Raw genomic sequence first — 19,194 nt, forward strand, 5'->3', positions numbered from 1 at the left:
GGCGGTCCTCCGAGATCCTTGGGCCACCAGGTAAAATTTACACCCCTAAGTTAGTACAATGATAAGGGCAATTCTTATGGGATGTGAAAATCTATTTTGATCTCTTTATGTACTAACAAGAGGGGAAAATAGTTGGGAAAACGGGAAAATTTAATGGTTTCCCACCTTGGTCCTTGATCATCCATGCGTTTCTTTTCTAGACGCGTGGTTCATTTTCAGCTGCAACCGGATTATCGTCGTCTGTGCGATCTCATTATATCCGTTGGAGATTCCAGATAACCCGCGCGACCCTCTTCTAGTCGCCAACAAATTAATCTGAAATGCTACAAATTCAATCATCCAACGGTTTTTCTTTGAATTCACACCTTAACCTTCTAAATCTCGTGCAAAAATCATCTAAAAATGCCTCACAGTGTGTTTCCCAGAGTTTGTGGTCCAAAATACATTATAGAGGAGGATTTAGCTATTTGTAGAGCATATGTTTTTTAAACAAATGATAATATCAACGATAATGAAGCCTCGTCGATCCATACATTTTGGGAGAAATTTTTCAGAATGTTTGTCGCAAAAAAAAGGAACCACTTTCATTGTGAGGCTGATGAATTGTCACATCATTTTAGTTTAATTACTCGGAAAGTATCGCAGTTCCTAGGTATACTAGTACATAATCACCGTAATAAATTGAACTATAAAGCTGAAAATGAAGTGGAACCAAGAACACTAGCGATGTGAGAAGCATCTCAAGGAAGACCTTTTTTCTTCCAAGCTTGTTTCACATTCATAGAGAGCTCAACATGTCCAACCCCTTAAGTGTCCTAGATGCTCTACTACCTGACAATTGAATGGGGACGTTAATTGACGTTTATGTAGTAGTTGATTTAATCTTATGTAATCTAATATAGTTTCTTTAATCCAATGTAATATGTTTTTATTATAAGAAATACTGATAGTGCAAATGCAACAAAATTTTCATAGATTAAATAAACATAACACCAAACTAAAACATAATACCAAAATGAAACATAAAAAGATAGGGAATATGTACAGATATAGGCATGTTCTGGACCCTCACTTTCGTTTTTAGGCCTCTTTTTTTATTTCTTACAAATCTAAGCCTATCAAACGGATTTCATCCACTTTCGTTATCTCAGTCAATTTATCGCATTGACTCGTCAATTTCTCGTCAAAATATCACTTAAGGATATATCGTGGGTGTGTGGAAATTCCATAAATATCCTTCCCGTACGTGTGTCAGACACATAAGATATTCCGCCCACGTGTGTCGATCTGGATGGCTAATCTAGAATCCACGACATCTCGATAATTATTAAACGGCCATGATAACACTTCATTGTTGTTATCGACAGACGTGGCATAGCGCGGGAAGGTGTAACGAATAAGAGAAGAGAGAGAGGGATCGATTCATTTAGTTTCTTCTTCTCTCTTGTTCTTCAGAGAGGGTTTATTCAGAGAGTGTTCTTCAGAGAGTGTTCTTCGGAGAGAAATCAGTGAAACAGTGTTTAGATTAGTAGAGATTCGAAGAAGAAATTGAAGATTTTCTGCTGGTGAAGATGATGAGACGGAAGAAGCGTTCTACGGAGAGGTAAGAAAAAACCTAATATGTTTTTAACGTTTCAGTGTTGAACATATTATGGGTTTTGTTTCTAAGGTTGGTTGTGATTAGATTTATTAGGGTTTGTCGGTGATTAGATTCCTAGGGTTTTTTGTGTTTATAGATTTTCTCTTTTAGTCTGTTTATTAATGTTCGAAAATGGGTTCTGCTGATAATGATTTTACTAGGGTTTCGATAATATGCCATTAATTTCAAAAATTGTTTCTTAATTTCAAAAATGGTTTCTGCTGATAATGATTAGTTGAAATTGATTTCTAGGGTTTTTTATGGTTTGTGTGATAATGATTTAGATAGGGTTTTCCAGAATTTGTCTGATATACCTTGTTGTTCTTGATTGTAAAAAGCAAGTGGTTCAAGAGGTTATAAATGAGGTTGAACTGGACTTGTTTCCAACCAGAGATATTAAGGTTAAGGATGCAATCAACACTACAATGTGTTTTGAGTTTAAGGGTTTTTCCAGAGTAGATATGGGTCCGAATCAGTTAAAGTCTAGGATTAGTCCTATGTTGAGATTAATCAGTAAGGAGACATTAGACCTTCAATGGTTTGTTGATCCATGCCTACCACTATCCATCATCAATGATCAAGAGTTTTGGTTTTTCTGGAAAAATGCAATTCAAGATGAACATGGTTGGATTACATTGTATTTGCAAGTGCTGCCATTAGATGAGAATGGTGAGATAGATGTATCTCACATTACTGCAGAGTCACAACCTCCTCCACCTCAGATGACACCCAAAAAGAATGTGACTCCAAAGAAGCCAGTCTATAAGACTCCAATTAAACCAGTTGGTTGTAGTAGTTCATCACCCAAGACAGTAACAAAGAGATTTAGGGATGACAAGACACTAAGAAGAAGTCAAAAAATATCTAGGATCAAGAAGAAGAATCCTACAAAGATATATGTTGATTTAGCTGATGTTGATGATGAAGATGTTTATATTCCACAGTTTACTCAACAAACACAAGCTAGTGTAGCTGAGAATAATCTTGTTTTGGAACTTGAAGAACACACAGAAGCTAGTGGAGCTGGTGGAGCTGAACAAGTTAATGTAGCTGAACCTGAAGAATTGACTCAACACAGTAATGCTGGTGGAGCTGAACAAGTTAATGAGATACCTGAATTTGGGAAAATTTCAATCATGACTTTTGGGTTCAAGCTATGACACAAGATAGTATGGTTGAAGATTTGTTTGCAATTGCCTAAGAGTACAAGAAAAGTGATGAGTATGTCTTGCACTTGAAGAATGTAGAAGAAGATGAATGTAATCATGATGATGACCTGAACAATATAAGAGGGTATGAAAGTGAAGAGAAAGATGACAAGAGTTACAATATGTTTCTACAAAATGCTGAGAATGGGTGTCTTTCAGATGGTAGTGCAAGTGAGAGAAGTGATGATGGTGCAAGTGATGATAAGGATGCTGAAAGTGATGGTGGTGATCCAAACTTTGGTGAGGTGGAGGTTGAGAATGACAAGGAAGGTAATTCATTGCTTTTGTCTTTTTTTAAACTTTGTTAGGTTTGATTTTAGATTTGACAAGGACTAATGCCCTTGTCTTTGTGGCTTTGTAGAGGACCATTATGGAGACTTGATCTCTGACAAAGAAGAAGAAGGTAAATTTTCATTGATCTATGTGGCTTTATTTTTAGTCTTTTGTTTTTCTTCTTTTTTGTTTGTTTGTGTGAACTCTAATTGAACCTTTTTTTTTTTTGGCATTTGTATCAGAAAGAAACAAAACTAATGGGCTTGAAGTTATAGTATCAAATCATAAGGAGTCCAATGGGCCTAAATGTTCAAAGCCTCGTGATAACACACAGTTTGAGGAAGACTATGCACATCATTTTAAGGAGGAGGAAGTTGAAGAGATGTTCCCCGAGGGAGTTACTTTTCAACAACTAGATCCTTATAGCCTTGTGAAGGGAAACAAGTTTGTGAGCAAGAAAGCATTCAAGAAGCATTTGAGGGCCTACTTTGTGAAGCATAAACACCAGGTTAAGTTTAGTGATTCAAACAACTATAAGATTAGGGTGAAGTGCATTCATAATCAGAAGACCAAATGTCCTATGTTCATTTATGGAAGAGTTATGAAGGATGAAGGAAAGACATTTACTCTAAGAAGTTGGAATCTCAAGCACACATGCAATGGAGATGTTAAAGGGGAGAACAGATGTGCAAATCCAACAGTTGTAGCTGATTGGTACATGGAAAGGTTGAAGACTCTTGGAAATAACGCCAACATCCCTGATCCTGAGTCATTGGAAAATGAGTTCAACAAAACAATGAAGGTGAACATTAAGTACCATACAGCCTGGAGAGCAAGAAATATTGTGTTGCAGAAGCTTTATGGCAGCTATGAGGAGCAGTACAAGAAAATTCCTGCATTCTGTGAAATGGTGAAGGTAACAATGTTTTATTTCTTTTTGTTTGTTAATTTTTGTCTTTAGTTAGAGCACAAATGACTTATTTCCAATTGTGTTTAGTTTGTTAATGTTATATGGCATTAACATTTTTGTTGTAATTGCAGGAAAAAATGCCCTGGGAGTGTAGCTAGTTTCTCATATGGAAGCACAGACAATATTTTCTTGTCCATGACACTCTGCTTCAAGCCTGCTATAGAAGGTTTCTTGGCTGGATGCAGAAAATTCATTGGATTGGATGCCTGCCATTTGTATGGGAAGTATGGTGGTGTGTTAATGGCTGCAATAGATCTAGATGGTCAGAATGGTTTAGTTCCTCTTGGTATAATGGTGTGTAGGAATGAAACCATTGAGAACTGGAAGATATTTCTCAAAGACTTGAAAGCTATATTGCGTGAAGACAACCATTTCACCATTATATCAGACAAGCAGAAGGGGATTAGTGAAGCTTGTGATTATTACTTCTGCTTGGATGAGCACAAATCAGGTAATGTTTTCTTTTGTGTTTTATTTTGTTATAGTTAAGCTTTTAATAATATTACAACCAATAATATCTCCAATGACTAACTATTACTTGGCTACTTGGCAGAAATTTGATGAAGAATTTCAAGAAGTATTTCAAGTCATTCAGCTTACACACTCATTTCTGGAATGCTGCCAAGTGTTACAAGAAAAGACACTTTCAGGTATGCTCATTTCTCAAAAAAAATAAAAATAATGTAATTGAAACATAGGAGCATTACAAGTATTACAACTTAGGTATATAGCCATATACAACATGAGTTTGATACTATTTATGTTTGTTTTTAGCAACACATTGATAAATTGGCAGCTGAGGATGAGCAAGCTGCATTGCATCTCATAGATCAAAGACCTGAATGCTGGTCTAGGTCTCATTTATCAAATGATAGCAAGTGTGAGCACATTAACAATAATTTTTCAGATTCTTTCAATAACATGGCCAAGAAGATCCGGGATAAGCCTATCATTACAATTGGACAAATGTATGCTAAACTGGTGATGGGTTTTTTCTTCAAGAGAAGGAATGAATGTGAAAACTGGCAAGATGGTCAGATAGTTCCAATGGCAATGAAGCTGATTACAAAGATGCAGGATTTAACTCATTTGTTTGAGTTAATTAGAGATGTAAGGGGAAAGGTGTATGAGGTCAGGAGTGTTCATGATGCTGTGTTTATTGTGGATCTTCCCAAAAAGACATGTAGCTATTTGCAGTGGCAGTTGAGGAGATTTCCCTGTCAACATGCTATATGTGTTTTGACACCTTTGAGACCAAACTGGGTTGAGTAAGTCAGACTCTCTTTTTATTCCCATATTTTCATTCCTATGTTTTGATTTGTTATGTTCCTTTTATTTTTCCTTGCTCAAACTTGTAAACTGATAATTTGTGGATCTGCTTGTCTTATTTTCATGTTGTAGCTACTGTGACCCTATGTACAGTCTGGAATATTACGAAAAGACATATGCTCCTGAGTTTGAACCACTGTCAGCTGAAATTGACTGGGTAAGAGCATTAGTTTTATTGTATTAAAAATAAATTATATTGATTATTGTGCAATAAATATTTAATAATAACAAAGATTCTTTTTGGGTTTCATACATGCTTTATATAGTACACAACCTTTAAGGGTTTCATATCTTAACCCATATCTTTTCTTTCTTTCTTTGTGTAGAATATACTGGTAGAGTTCATAAATCCTCCTGTTATCATAAGGAAAACTGGAAGGCCAAGGAAGAAGAGAATTCCTTCTTATGATGAAGCTCACCGTGTGAAGAAAATGAGAAAGTGTGGAGTTTATGGTCATTATGCAATAACTTGTGCTGGTGGAGAGGTTGGAAAGAATCCAAAGGGAAACAAGCCTAGAACCTGTGTTGATAGCTCAACATCATCCACTTATGTCCCTGAACCATCAAAAAGGAAGTACAACAGAAATAAAACAGTTGTTAGTTCTTATGCAGGTGCATCTAGTACTGCTAAGGCTGGAATGAAGATCAATAACAATTCCAAAATATGTGTTGGTGAATCTTTTAAACAAGATGTTGCAAAAGGGACTAAGAGAAAGGCTTCTTCTCAACCTGCTTTCAATCAGACAAACAAACATGTTGGATATGTAAAAAACAAAGTCACCTTCACAGTTGCAGATCCAAAGGGAAAGAAGAAACCAAAGAAGTACATGAAAGTCTGATTCTATGTTTGTGTTGGTCTTTTTTTTTGTTTTGTTTTGTTTTGTGACTGGATCTGAACAATTTGATTGATTTTGGTTATCTTTTGTGAATGGATGAACAAGTTCTGAAATCAAAATAACTTTATTATAAAATTGTTGCAGGCTACATTTTCAGATTTTTCTTAAATTCCTTGCATATTTTCATATACTTTACCCTTTGGTTTCAACAACAAGAGCATCTGACGCCCATCTGAATGCATCACAAGATTTCTTCTTGCACACAAGGTATGCTATGTTGAAATTATGTTGATTTCTGCACATCTTCAGTTCTAATTTAGAGTTGCAGTTGTCTTTAAAGCATTTTTGATTGTCTAGTGGACAGTTTGTAACACTGTGATTGTCTTCTCCACAAGAAATACAACCATGAGCTGATGGAAGCTTGATTGGAAGTGCTGAAGAATGGGAAGAAGCTTGAGAAAACTACTCAAAGTAGTTGCAGGTGGGATTCAAGCATTTCAAGAACAACTTTCCATTACTTACATCTGTTTTAGCCTCAACAAAGCTCTTACTCCATTACAAGGTACATGTTTGCACCTTGAATAAACCCATGTACATGCCTTTATTTCATGATCTTCTTCCATTTCACACATTAAACACACTATCATACTACTTGAAGTACTTGCTTTATCACTCATACCACCACCTATTTTTTCAGATCTGAAAAATAAAGAGAAGCTGATTTATGTGGTTGTGGAGATGTTCATTTATGGAGAAGAAGATAAGAATGCCACATAAGTAGTGCCACGTAAGCGGTGCCACATAAGCAGTGCCACATAAGCGGTGCCACGTATGCACTTTGTGATGATGTATACAGAGTCAACACATCTCTGGTTGGGTCACAATAACCGATTCAAAGGACTATTAGGTCTTTTTATGTACAGTTAACGGGGTTAACTTTCCATCCATCACTTTTGGTAAAAACTTCCCTAGTTTTGTAAGAAATAAAAAAAGAGGCTTAGTTGTAAACCATAAAAAAAACAGGCATATTTTTGTAAAAAGCCCAAAAGATAGTTACTTAATTAGTTTTGCACTTTAATCAGTCCACTTCACCAAAAAACACCTAGGACATTTCTAAAAGTGCTTTCTCTATGTGTCTTCTTTTGTAAAAGTTTAGAAAATTCATAAAAGTCATGTAATCTGGCTTTAAGCTTCCACTAATTCATTGTGGACAGTTTATGATCTCTATCTCCACAATGCTCACAGTGTAACTTATTCTTAAATTTGGTTATAAGTTTGAATTTTCTGCACAGTGTTGCAAACTTTTCTTTTTCTTTTTTAACCTTCGTAGAATTATCCAGCATATGTGGACAATGCTTGAATTCATGATCTCCATCTCCACCGTGCTTGCAGTGCAATAACTTCTTCTTCAATTTGGCTTTAAATTTGAAGTTTCTGGACAGTGTTGCTAACTTTTCTTCTTCATCTTTAACCTTAATAGCATCATCTAGCATATGTGGTTCATATGGACATTTGGGATCTTGACATTGCAAATACCTGAGCTTTTTCGGTTGTAATTCAATGACCATTCTGATGCATGAAGAACCTTCCTATGGACCCTTTGAATACATCCAAGGGCATTGCATCAGACTTTGGTTATCCATGAAACATGATGGACAAACCTCTTTTGCCTCCACACATAATTTTTGCTTTTTGAAAACATGGTGGACGGTGTTGGATGGGAACGATTTATGTTGGTTGGGTTGAAAATGAAAATGAAAATGCAAATCAGTGTGGTATTAATAAGAAAAAATAGAGTCGTTATTTTTTAGCTGTTGGTAATGCATGTGGGGCGGTCTAGGTGAAGCCGCGCGGCGCAATTTTGACCGCCAACGGATACATATGCGACGACTCTAATTTCTTGTCCTATAAGTTAAACTTTTCCCAACTCCAAGTTCACACCTTCTATACCACTTTATGATTTCGTTTGAATCTTAATCGTTCATTCTAAAACTCTCTTTCTCTCAGTCTGTAGAAAAATGTATGTCAAAGTTCGTGGTCCTAAATATACTCAAGAATATGATTTAGCTATTTGTATATATTATGTTTTTCATATTCAAGAAATTTTATTACTGATCAAGTCATGTCGCACACGTCTGTTTGGCAAAACATTTTCACAACGTTCATTTCAGAAATGGGAAACCCAGAGACTGGGATGCTCATGGACTGTTTGCTCATTTTCAAGAAATTAAACATGCATTCACACCATTTCTTGCTAAGGTAAGGGAAATTGGTTTAGAAAATTTAACGATGTAACTAAACTGAAGTGATCGAAATAGCTCTAGATGATTGGTTGGAAACTCACGTCAAACCTTTTCTTTACGAAGGTTGTTTCAACTTCCTTAAAGATGGATAAATTCCAGTTTGCTGAAGAAAACATAAAAAAGTTTAAGCATTTTGATCATTATGAACTCTATAAGCTTTATGTGCCCGGATTTGATGCTATTGTTTTCGATATGAAATCAAATTACTTTATATGAAAGGCTAAATGTAATAAGTATCGCTTAATATAAAATGGAAGTCTGATTCAAGGTCTAAATACTTTCATTGATTAACAATACTGCCACTTGTTTTAGAGCAAGGGATATGGAATGAGTGTTAAAAATACTCATTCACTGCCAAAACCAATGATCGACTGTCTCAATGAGCGATTTTGTGACCATGAGAAGATAAATTAAGGGACTAAACCGTTGATTTTATTTCCAAACGGCTGAACATATGCCTCCCCGTATTTTTCTTTTTCTTTTTTAATAATAAAACCTAATTGTGGGGGGTCCCGCTTCCAAGAGTTTTAAATTAATAAAACTCTAAAAATAGGCTTGAGAGGCAGATCTTCAACTGCTCAAGGTGTTTTTTTTCCAAGCGGCTGAAAATCAATCGCTTAGTGCCCACTGTCACCCACTCATTCGATCTAATGAGTGTATGAATGATTATTGATGAATGAGTGGCTGTTCACATTCCATAGTACCACATAATTTGAGCAAATCCAGTGAGACTCATATTGAATGAGAACCCTCACTCCATATCCATTGCTCTTACAAGATATAAACTTAGACAATAATAAGAATTTAAATAATGACTTCAATAAAAACCTATTACAATCTTTGGCCTCCTGGTTTTCTTCATTTGGCGAATCTTCCATTCAATGCGCTCGTGAATTGTTTCTCCTTTGTTTTTGTGACTTCGGTTGTTCACTTTCAAAACTGTAGTCTTTCTTTGCCTTTTAGCAGAACATTTTGATGGATTAACTTCTAAAACTTGCATTTCTCTTTTACTATTTTCAATCTTTTTAAAACTACCATATATCTTAAAAACAACATCCCCAAATTTGGCATTACAAAAAAGTGTGATAGCTTTTTGAGACATTTTTTTAAGAAATTGAAAACACTAGAAAAAAATTTAGAAGAAATTTAGTAAAGAAAATTCAAGAAAAGTGAATTTTGGTATAAGTTGAGTGTTTGAAAATGGGGTAATTGATAGTGGTAAAAAGGTATCTGTTTTTTACTGTAGCAAAATAGCTGCTGACGGCTTTACTTCGACTGCCTGCCGCCAATGGTCTAAATTACAAGCTTATTATAGGGGCGGCATGGTTTATTAGAGGGGAGGCATTGTGATAGTAATGTCCCTTTAGTTGGTTAGGGGATGTCCTAAAGGGGATGTTAATTGCCTAGATTACCCTTTTCACCTTAAATCAACCAAAAATCAAATCAATTTTTTTAAACCTAATGAATCAGAAAAAATCAAATCAGTTTTTTTCATCTTCTTCTTCATCTTCTCTTCTCCTCCATCAACCGTAACCTCCATTAAAACTGAAAATTTCATCGTCTTCGATTAATCGACGATCTGAAAAATGTTTGGAAAAACCCAGTCAGGGTTTAGTTTATCGTGTTGGATTTAAGTTAATTTTGTATCAAAAATTAGGGTTTTTTATGAAAATTGAAATTGAAATTTCTGGTTGCATGTGAGTTACGGTTGGTAATAACTCAAATACGAACCGTAACTGTAGATTGGGTTGATGTTACGGTTGGTTTTAACTCAAATACCAACCGTAAGTTCTTAGTTTTGAGAAATATGTTCAGTTACGGTTCGTATTTGCATCATATTTATCAATCGTAATTGAGTTACGGTTTGTAACTTAAACAACCATACCAAGCGTAAATAATCTTGTGTCGTAAGAATTTATCAAATAATGATTTACGGTTCAAAAGTTAAGTTGACACACCAACCGTAGGGTAGTTACGGTTGGTCTCGATTCATTACTTACCAACCGTAATTTAGTTACGGTTGCTGTCCAAATTTAATTACTAACTGTAACTGGTTTTACGATTGGATCTTCCCCAAATTTAACCAGTTACGGTTGGTATTCGATAACTTACGAACCGTAACTAAGAGTTACGGTTAGTCACGAGAAAAATTGCAACCGTAAGTTCTTCCGAAAATTTAAAAGTTTTGATTTCGTTACGTACTTTAGATAATTTTGAGCGAGAAACAGCTAATGAGAACTAATTTAGAAGTATACCGGGTCACTGGAATCACTCATTTTGGTTGAGTGAATCAAAATCTAGGATTTCACAAATATCACAAAAGTTTTTCTTTTTCTTCTCCTCTGAACTTTCTTTTTTAACTCTAAAAATTTGATTTTGTTTTGATTTTGAGTTAATATAAGTGAAATTAATCATTAACACTAAAGTTGATTATCTTCACTAAACTAGGTTATCAATAATGAGGGTTAATTTGTCATTTCCAATTTTTTGATAAGGAACATCTTGAATGATCATGTAATGACCCTTTTTGTCCTATTAGAATACCGCCCTATGATAAACCATGCCGCCCCTGTAATAAGCTTTGCTGGATTAATCCCCACGGACTTCCCAAAACCGCTCGCCACTTCATAAACAGCCAACCACTTTTACTATAGTGGAAATTCCACTTTACCTATCCACCTGGATGAATAAAAACTTTCATTTGGTAAGATTTGAGAATCTTGAGATCACATTCTCAAGTTTATGTACTTGTTAATTATGTTGGCCGGTTTGCCTTGATCACGACCTTAATATTATGTTATATACTAACAGGACCACAAATCAAATCATAGTGACGGAATGGCGTGGGGTCGGCTGCAACAACTATATAATCCGGGTAAACCCCGTTGTTTGTTACATCTCGTTTCCGTCATTTCTCCTGTTTTTTCGTAGTGCTGCAAACAAAAGTTGCGAGTTTTACAAATTCTCCGATTTTTCTCGTTTGAAATCTTTTGTTTTAGCAGACTTTGTGGTGCTTTGTGATAATCGATTGAGATTTTCTTATAATTTTTGTGAATGGAGGCGAACGAGTTCACGGATTTTGATCGTATATCGTGTTGAATCCATCGAAGGTGAGAAATTCATGTCAAATCAATTGAAATTATGCTCATTTGATAATAGATATAGGGAAGTAGTAACCTAGATTTCGTTGATGTTTTCAGGAATTTCAAGCTCTCGAAATCTGCTGTTTGATTACAGTGAAATTGTAACCCTGCTGTTTGAATATCTGTTAAGTTTTTTTGAATTTCTTTCGATATTTAAGAAGAGATGGATTGTTGGCTGATGGGATTTAAGGGAACTCCGATAGCAACACGAGCTGGTTTGCGAACAAAGCAGGCAGGACGAAGCTCGTACATACAGACGTAATTAGGGGATGGTAGAGTGTTGATTTGTTTGTATTGTTTTCTTGTGTAATTGTGTGAAGCTTTATCACCTAGCTCGAATACAGATATGGAGAGTACTACGGTAAGGCAACTATTGAGGAGTATTTGCCTTGATTTGCAGTGGGAATATGCAGTCTTTTGGCGGTTTAAACACCAGAACAGTATGTAAGTTGATCCGATCCATTTCTTCTCATTGTCTCCGGTTTTTGGCATATGATATGATGGTTCATTTAGGTTGTCTTTGATTTCTTGGTTTCCCTTTCTTTTTTTCATTTTAAAAAATGTTTACTCCACAAAGAAAAATGGCATCATTTATGCACTTGCTTTTCTTTTTCTATAACCTCAACTTGTAAAGGACATTGATTGCTAGATCTATTGGAAGCATAGATTTGGCCATCTTCACGAGATTTTTTCTGGCATTTGCTAGGGTAATTTTAAGAATTTTATACAAATAAACAGATCAAATGCAATTGTGGTGAAGTAGATGATAAAGCATAACGAGTACAACATATTTTTTAAGAAAATAAAAAACAAAGATGCACAGCGTAGAAGTAAGAGCTCGGATAATTATGGAAAGTTCCTTCTAAATGAGTCATTTTCACTTAGTTTGAAGAAATAATGTATGGAGGAACACAGATATGTCGTCCATGACAGAGACAAACTAGGGAAAACTGTAAATTTGCAACTCATGTTCATATTAAGATCCTTGTGTTCACATCCTTCTACTTCCACTTTGCTACTACCATTGTTACACAAATCCATGTGTGTACCTTGTGAAGATGGGTTGATTTGGAGTTTGAAGTCTGAATTGGATTGTCTGGGTGCTTGGCGTTATGAGTGTGGAAACAGTCAGGGTTGCAAAATAAATAAATTTACTTTTAGCAGTTAGCCATTTTGTCTTTATTGCTCATTCGTTTAGTTGTTTGAATTATGAGACAACCTTCATCTGAGAGTTATACTTATGTACAATTTTTGACATTGGATTTCAACGAAAAGAAGTTCTTGTACTTACTGGATTATAAAAAGGGGTTTTCAGTATGGTTACCACTTGTGGTAGTAAGCTGGTTATTTTCTCATTAAGTAGCCAGATCATGAAGATTTATTTCATCTCGTTTGGTCTTATTCTGTAGCCGAATTTATAATCTTCGCATAGATGGTTCCTGCTTTTTAGCATCTCTGTATTAATGTTTGTGCCTTTTCAGGTTCTTAGCCTGGGAGGATGGGTATTGTGAGTATCCAAACACAAGAGCTTCGGCTAAGTCTAAGTCCAGAAATGTTGGCTTCGGCCAGGAAGCACGGATTGCTTCTTCTTCTTCTTGCTGTGAAGTCAGTATAGATAGTAGAAGTGGTGAAGGATATACAGTTGGAGCAGCAGTAGCGAGTATGGCTTGTCTCATGTACTCGTTAGGTGAGGGGTATGTTTGCTTCTTCCACTCCAATAAGCTTCAGCCACATTTTATGTCATATGCAGAGGGAAAGTGTTAGTTCCCATTCTTTTATTGTTTGCTCTTAATTAAGCGTCTCATTTGTGTACCATTGTTGATAAGATATCTTTGAACCACTTTATCAGATGTCCATGTCAACCATATTATTTTGGTGGTTGGCATGTGTTACTTGCACAAATGAGGAAATTACAGGAAAATGTAGTAAATATACTACAGTGAAACCTTCAACGGATGAAAAGGTCAATTTGTTGATTGCTCTATGATGTATGGCGAGCTTATTTTATAATGCAAAAGATATTTCAACAGAGCGCCGAGGTGGTGCTGACCCCATTACAAACCCAATAGGAGACCACCACAAACCAACACCAACCTACACAGAAGCCAACAAGTGTATTCCAATTCGATCAATATCAACATAAACTAACACCAAACTAGACAGTAGGCGCCATAAGGGACTTCCCATTAAAATCATACACAAAATGATTTGAGGAGAAGTTGTCTAAAACATAGATTATCAAAGAAGCGCCATAGAAGCTCACTAGGTCTTAATTCCAACAGTAGTTCATTTGTTTTGCATGACATGACAACTTTTGTTTGCTTAGACATAAACCCTGATATTGTTGTACTCCTAAGTTCCTGGACTTTCTTACACTCAAGCTACTGATCTGAATCACGAAGTGCATGGTAGCATATCTTGAAAGATTCTGCTTGTTTGTTTGGCTGGACGGAAATGAAGTTATTTCTACAAGGTTGCATCAATTGCATTAATTGAAATTCAGGCTTATATATATCCGCATTCTAACATGTAGGATTGTTGGGAGAGTGGCATCTACAGAAAATCATTGCTGGGTTTTCTCAGATGAGTTCGACGAAACCGAGGTTAGTGGCGCTAATAAGATAAGAGATGATCGTTATAATTTATACACTTTCTTCAAACATCAATGATCTTCTTTTCAAATGCAGTTTCCGGAAGAATGGCAACTCCAGTTTGCAGTAGGTTTAAAGGTAAGAGTTATTTGCCCTAAGTTTACATATATATGCATATATGGGTTCATAATTTGGAGTTCCGATTCTTTTAAAAACATTATATTGATCTTATAGATACTGCCTACTGATGTTGCAGACAATTTTGCTTGTACCTGTAGCTCCACTTGGGGTTGTGCAGCTTGGCTCACTAGAAAAGGTGTGAGTTATATCTCCCTGTACACTTATAGCAGTTTCATATTTGAGATCAGAGTGGTGGTTGCATGGCCATGTTTCTATCAGCAGGCACAGCAGATAGCATACATATCTGTGTGATTAAATATTTACTTGAAAAGCATACTACAGACTGCATACAATTATAACTTATCAAATATATAAACTTACTTAATGTTGCAAAATTACTGCTACACATAAGTAAATCATTGCATATAAATGATTACATTTAGTATGATTTGAACTAATAAGCTTTATCGTTTTTTCTGATTGGGTTACACTGTATTAAACTTTCTTCCCAATATAGTAATAATCCTCGTAATATTTTACGGTTTATATACACTGCAGTTTTTCATGTGTTTCAGTGGCTATTTTTTGTCAGTAATTAATTTCCAAGAGTCCTTTTCTTCAGGGTTCAACTTCTGTCTTGCTATTCAGTTTGTCTTAAGCTTACCTTTCATTTTTTGTTTTACAACACCAGGTCAGAAAAGATATGAAGGTAGTAACAGATATCAAAAATATGTTCACCACCCTTCATCTCGTTACAGACACGTGTATGCCTTCAATATTGAGTAAGGATCTCCAAGGTCAATCAACATTCTCACCGAGGTCTCACGTGAAGAAAATTGAACCCTCAGATTTTACCACTGACTTTATAGATCCAATCCCGTCTTCAGTAATGGTGAAAAGAGATCACACAATTAATTATGTTCAAATATCAGAGGACAGTTTGTCAATCGTAAATTCTGACATTAGATCACAGCTCACTGAACAAGATAGCTTTCTCACCAACGCAAACGATGCTGGTATGAGCGGCACTGAGGCTGGTGATTTATCCCCGGATCCCTCTACAGAATCATTTTCACCGAGCCAGTCTTCATATGTCAGCCATTTGCAGTTGAGTGATATATCAAACTTCCTTCTTCAAGAGGAAGTATCAGTATCTTCTCCAAGTAATCTCACCAGTCTTGGATTTAATTTTGACACTGACATGTTTATAAATCTGTGGTCTTCCAATGAATTGGTAGATCCACCCTTTAGTGAGGAAATATATAATGATTATGAAAGTGAATGTGGCCTTTTAACCTTTCCCACTGATTATGAGTTAACTAGTGCCTTTGGTCCACCTATTGAAGAATGGTGCAATGAATATGCGACCAAGGCCAGTATTGTTAGTGAAGATGTATGTAGTGTCTCCAGTTTGATCTGCCATCCAAATTATATTGGGGGTTTGGAATCGCCCATCAGGAAATTTGATGGATTCTCCAACGAGCTAATCACCGAAGAAGATCTTTTGGATGCAGTAGTTGCCAGTGCAGTGACATTCTCAAGTGCTGCTGCATCTGGTAGACTTAACAGTGTTAGATCCTCAACTACTTCATGTGGACTGTTGAGTCCTTCTCGCCAAACCCAGAGTCAACCTCAACCTAATCACTTGGTAGGTGATTCAGGTCAGTGGGGTTATGGAATGACTGCATTTGCTGACGAACAAAAAGTTCCTGAAAGTTGTGTATCTGAATACTCATTGAAGAGTGTAGTTACGGTACAGGTCGATGAAATGCAGAAGAAAAGAATACAGTCCAAGAGGGGGAGCAAACAATCTGCTATTGGGAAAAGGAAGTCCAAGGTTGCGGATATTCAAAAGCAAAGGCCAAGGGACAGACAGATGATCCAAGATCGTGTGAGAGAGCTGCGAGAACTTGTTCCAAATGGTGCAAAGGTAAACTATGCAAATTTTCTCGTGTCTTTTCTGATTTTTTGGATAAAGTTGTACTGATTCTTGATTTATATTCGCATTTATACAGTGCAGTATTGATTCTTTGTTAGATCGAACCGCAAAGCACATGCTTTACTTAAGAAATGCTACCAGCCAAGCTAAGAAGGTGAAGCAACATGTGAATCGCAAGGTGCTTTTGGATTTTCGCTACTTAATTAGGAAATTAATAAAATTATACTTACAGTTGCAAGTTTATTTAATAGATCAATGTAACAAAACTGCAAGAAACATGAGATTTTAAAGTCTCCCATGCATTAATACAGTTTCTTGACTAACACACTTTATACAGGTTATTGTCAGGAAGGACTCGAGATCATCTGAAACACCAAGTCACCATAATGGCAGAGACTGGAGTGTCTGCCCTGTCATTATTGAAGACCTTGATCACCCACGTCAGATGCTCATAGAGGTATCTTTCTACTAACTTAGGAACATGTTTTTTACAAAATAAAAAAAATCCTGATTTCCTGAAACTGTGATGATTCTGGTACCAGGCATGATGTCATACAATCCTTTAGCACTTTGTGGGATTCTGACTTATATTATGGTATATCCAGAAACTTATGCGCGTCAACTTTTCAAGAACATGAAAATTCACAATGCCTACTTCTACAGGTGCTATGTGAAGATCATAAGCTTTTCCTGGAAATTGCCCAGGTGCTCCGGGATTTAGGCCTCACCATCTTAAAAGGGGTAACGGAGGCACGCTCCAACAAGATATTGGCCCACTTTGTTGTTGAGGTAGGTGTAACTGATTATTTTTTTAATTTTTTTTTTTTTTGTTTATACTCTTATCTATATAAGCCATTCGATCATCTTAAAGAGTAAAGAGTAGCATTATGACGTTCCTGCAGGTTTCAACTGGCTTCAATAGGATGGATATATTCTGGCCCTTGATGAACTTATTGAAGCTGTGCAATCCGGCTCCTACCATTTTCTGAGACTCTGTATTAGTCCTGGAGTTCAGGAGATTATGGTATTGGAGTTTTCATTATTAGGGGACCTTTTTAGTAGAAGAACCTAGATGTAGACCTTGGATTATATTTTTGATCATATCAAGTAAAACTTCATTATAGATTGCAATGAATTTATATATGAATCATATGATGCATATAGAATTGTAATACATACTGATATAATGGATTTATGTTGTTCTATGGGTATATATCTTGGAAGCTAGTTTTCTTTTCATCAAAAGGGTGGTGAAGAAGTTCGGTGAGGTTGAGAATTGAGAATTGATGACAAACTTTTCGCTGAAATCATATCCACAGATGTCTGGATAGTATTCAACTTTTTGCTCTCCTTCCCAGGCAACTGTCAGGTCCTGCATCTCCTGCAAGTTGGAATTTCTGCACGCAAGATAGTTGGAGGTTTTGATGAAGGTACACAAACTGAACTTACTTGTCTTTCTTATTGGTTTCATCTCGCGTCTAGTTAAATTTGCTCAAGCATGAGTAGCTTATCAAATAGAAGAGCTGCACATTTTAAGTGGATATGGCATTATTGGTTGCAGTAATTCTGATAAGTGTTGTTTTCCGTCACACCATTACAAAGTTGATTGTTCTGGATTTTCATGGTCAGAACCTCGTAGACTCATGGTTGCCATCATCGATTACCACCTTTTCCTTTATTGATAAAGGTAATCTGTATGATTGAGCTGTGTTGCTATTTTTGGCTGTAAGCTTGATTTTTCCATTTTACTGTGTTGCAGAGCAATCAAGTTACCACCACAGCTGGATTTTCCTTGGCTGTTATAACAAGGTTCAGAAGTAGCCTTCAGCCTTGAAGTATCACTCAAGAGTCAAGACTTCATACTGGACGAGAACTGCCAAATCTTTGGAGAACTTATGTATGGACGCACTGATTAGCAAGTACTTTTTCTTGTGAATTGTAATACTTAATAGGGAAATCTTGGAAAATAATAACTAGCATTGTTCTTAAGTGTAAAGATATGATTTTTCAATGGAAATAGGAAAAGAGTTATTAAAGGGTCCCTGACAGGACAGGTGGTTTCTTTGGAGAGTCTGAACTCAAGTAAGCTGTTACTACAACAATAATAGCTGTTTGTAAATCATCTTATCAGCGTGACAACTGACATGACCAGAGAACCCTAGCTTCAGAAGTGGCTGCCTAAAGAGTTTCCCTTATAACTCCATTTCTAATTACCTTGTTGCTCTCTCCGTAGAGTGCTCATTGGTCTTACGCACTCCTCTTTTCTGCTAAATATTTTTTTGTTGTTGTTCCGGAGGTTTAGCTGTATGCCCCTCCTTTGGCGCTTTTTTTTTGTCGGGTTGCTTAAAAATAAAAAAATAAAGTGAAAAAAACGGTTCAGTCCAAAATCCCACTAAATAGAACAGTTTAGTTCAGACCTAGTTGACTAGGTATAGTTTAGTCCAAAAATTGTGTAAAGACGCTGCTGATCTCCACACGTGTTTCATAAAGCACACTGCAGCGAGTGGGGACGGTTTTGTAACTGACGCATTCAACCTGGAAATGACACTTCAGCAATTTTAAATTATATAAAAGGTAATTAAAGACAATTTATCTTTTAAACCGCTCGTCCAAAATCGACAAACTTTATATTTTTGGAAAGCATTTTTCGAGAGCTACGAAAAGAGTACCCATATGATTATTTAATTTTTATTTTAAAAAAAATTTAATTTATATTTGTGTGTACAATTATGTATAGAGACCAGTGTTAACCAGTGACAATTGAAACGCAAGGCTATGCTCGAAATCTATCATGTCCCCACTATTCCTTTCAAAAGCATGTACAATTGCGTGCACATTGACGA

General features: G+C 36.0%; 1 protein-coding gene across 1 annotated transcript; it reads left to right on the forward strand.

Annotated features, from left to right (window-relative positions):
- The first annotated feature begins 11,462 nt into the window (after positions 1-11,462).
- LOC113309879 (transcription factor EMB1444-like) lies at positions 11,463-18,387 on the forward strand. The gene is made up of 12 exons (XM_026558398.1): positions 11,463-11,668; positions 11,759-12,145; positions 13,183-13,395; positions 14,235-14,304; positions 14,389-14,430; positions 14,549-14,608; positions 15,104-16,342; positions 16,428-16,529; positions 16,689-16,808; positions 17,015-17,140; positions 17,254-17,781; positions 18,111-18,387. The coding sequence occupies exons 2-11, from the start codon at positions 12,048-12,050 to the stop codon at positions 17,338-17,340; spliced, it is 2,157 nt and encodes a 718-aa protein (XP_026414183.1). The 5' UTR covers positions 11,463-11,668; positions 11,759-12,047; the 3' UTR covers positions 17,341-17,781; positions 18,111-18,387.
- Positions 18,388-19,194: the final 807 nt, after the last annotated feature.

The sequence above is a fragment of the Papaver somniferum genome, chromosome 9 (genome assembly GCF_003573695.1).
Source record: "Papaver somniferum cultivar HN1 chromosome 9, ASM357369v1, whole genome shotgun sequence".
NCBI classification, from domain to species: domain Eukaryota; kingdom Viridiplantae; phylum Streptophyta; class Magnoliopsida; order Ranunculales; family Papaveraceae; genus Papaver; species Papaver somniferum.

Coding starts and splice junctions, on each gene's coding strand:
- LOC113309879 (XM_026558398.1), top strand. CDS start 12,048: ATGGAGAGTACTACGGTAAGGCAACTATTGAGGAGTATTTGCCTTGAT. Junction 16,530..16,688: donor AGCAACATGTGAATCGCAAG/GTGCTTTTGGAT, acceptor CACTTTATACAG/GTTATTGTCAGGAAGGACTC. Junction 17,141..17,253: donor TGGCCCACTTTGTTGTTGAG/GTAGGTGTAACT, acceptor ACGTTCCTGCAG/GTTTCAACTGGCTTCAATAG.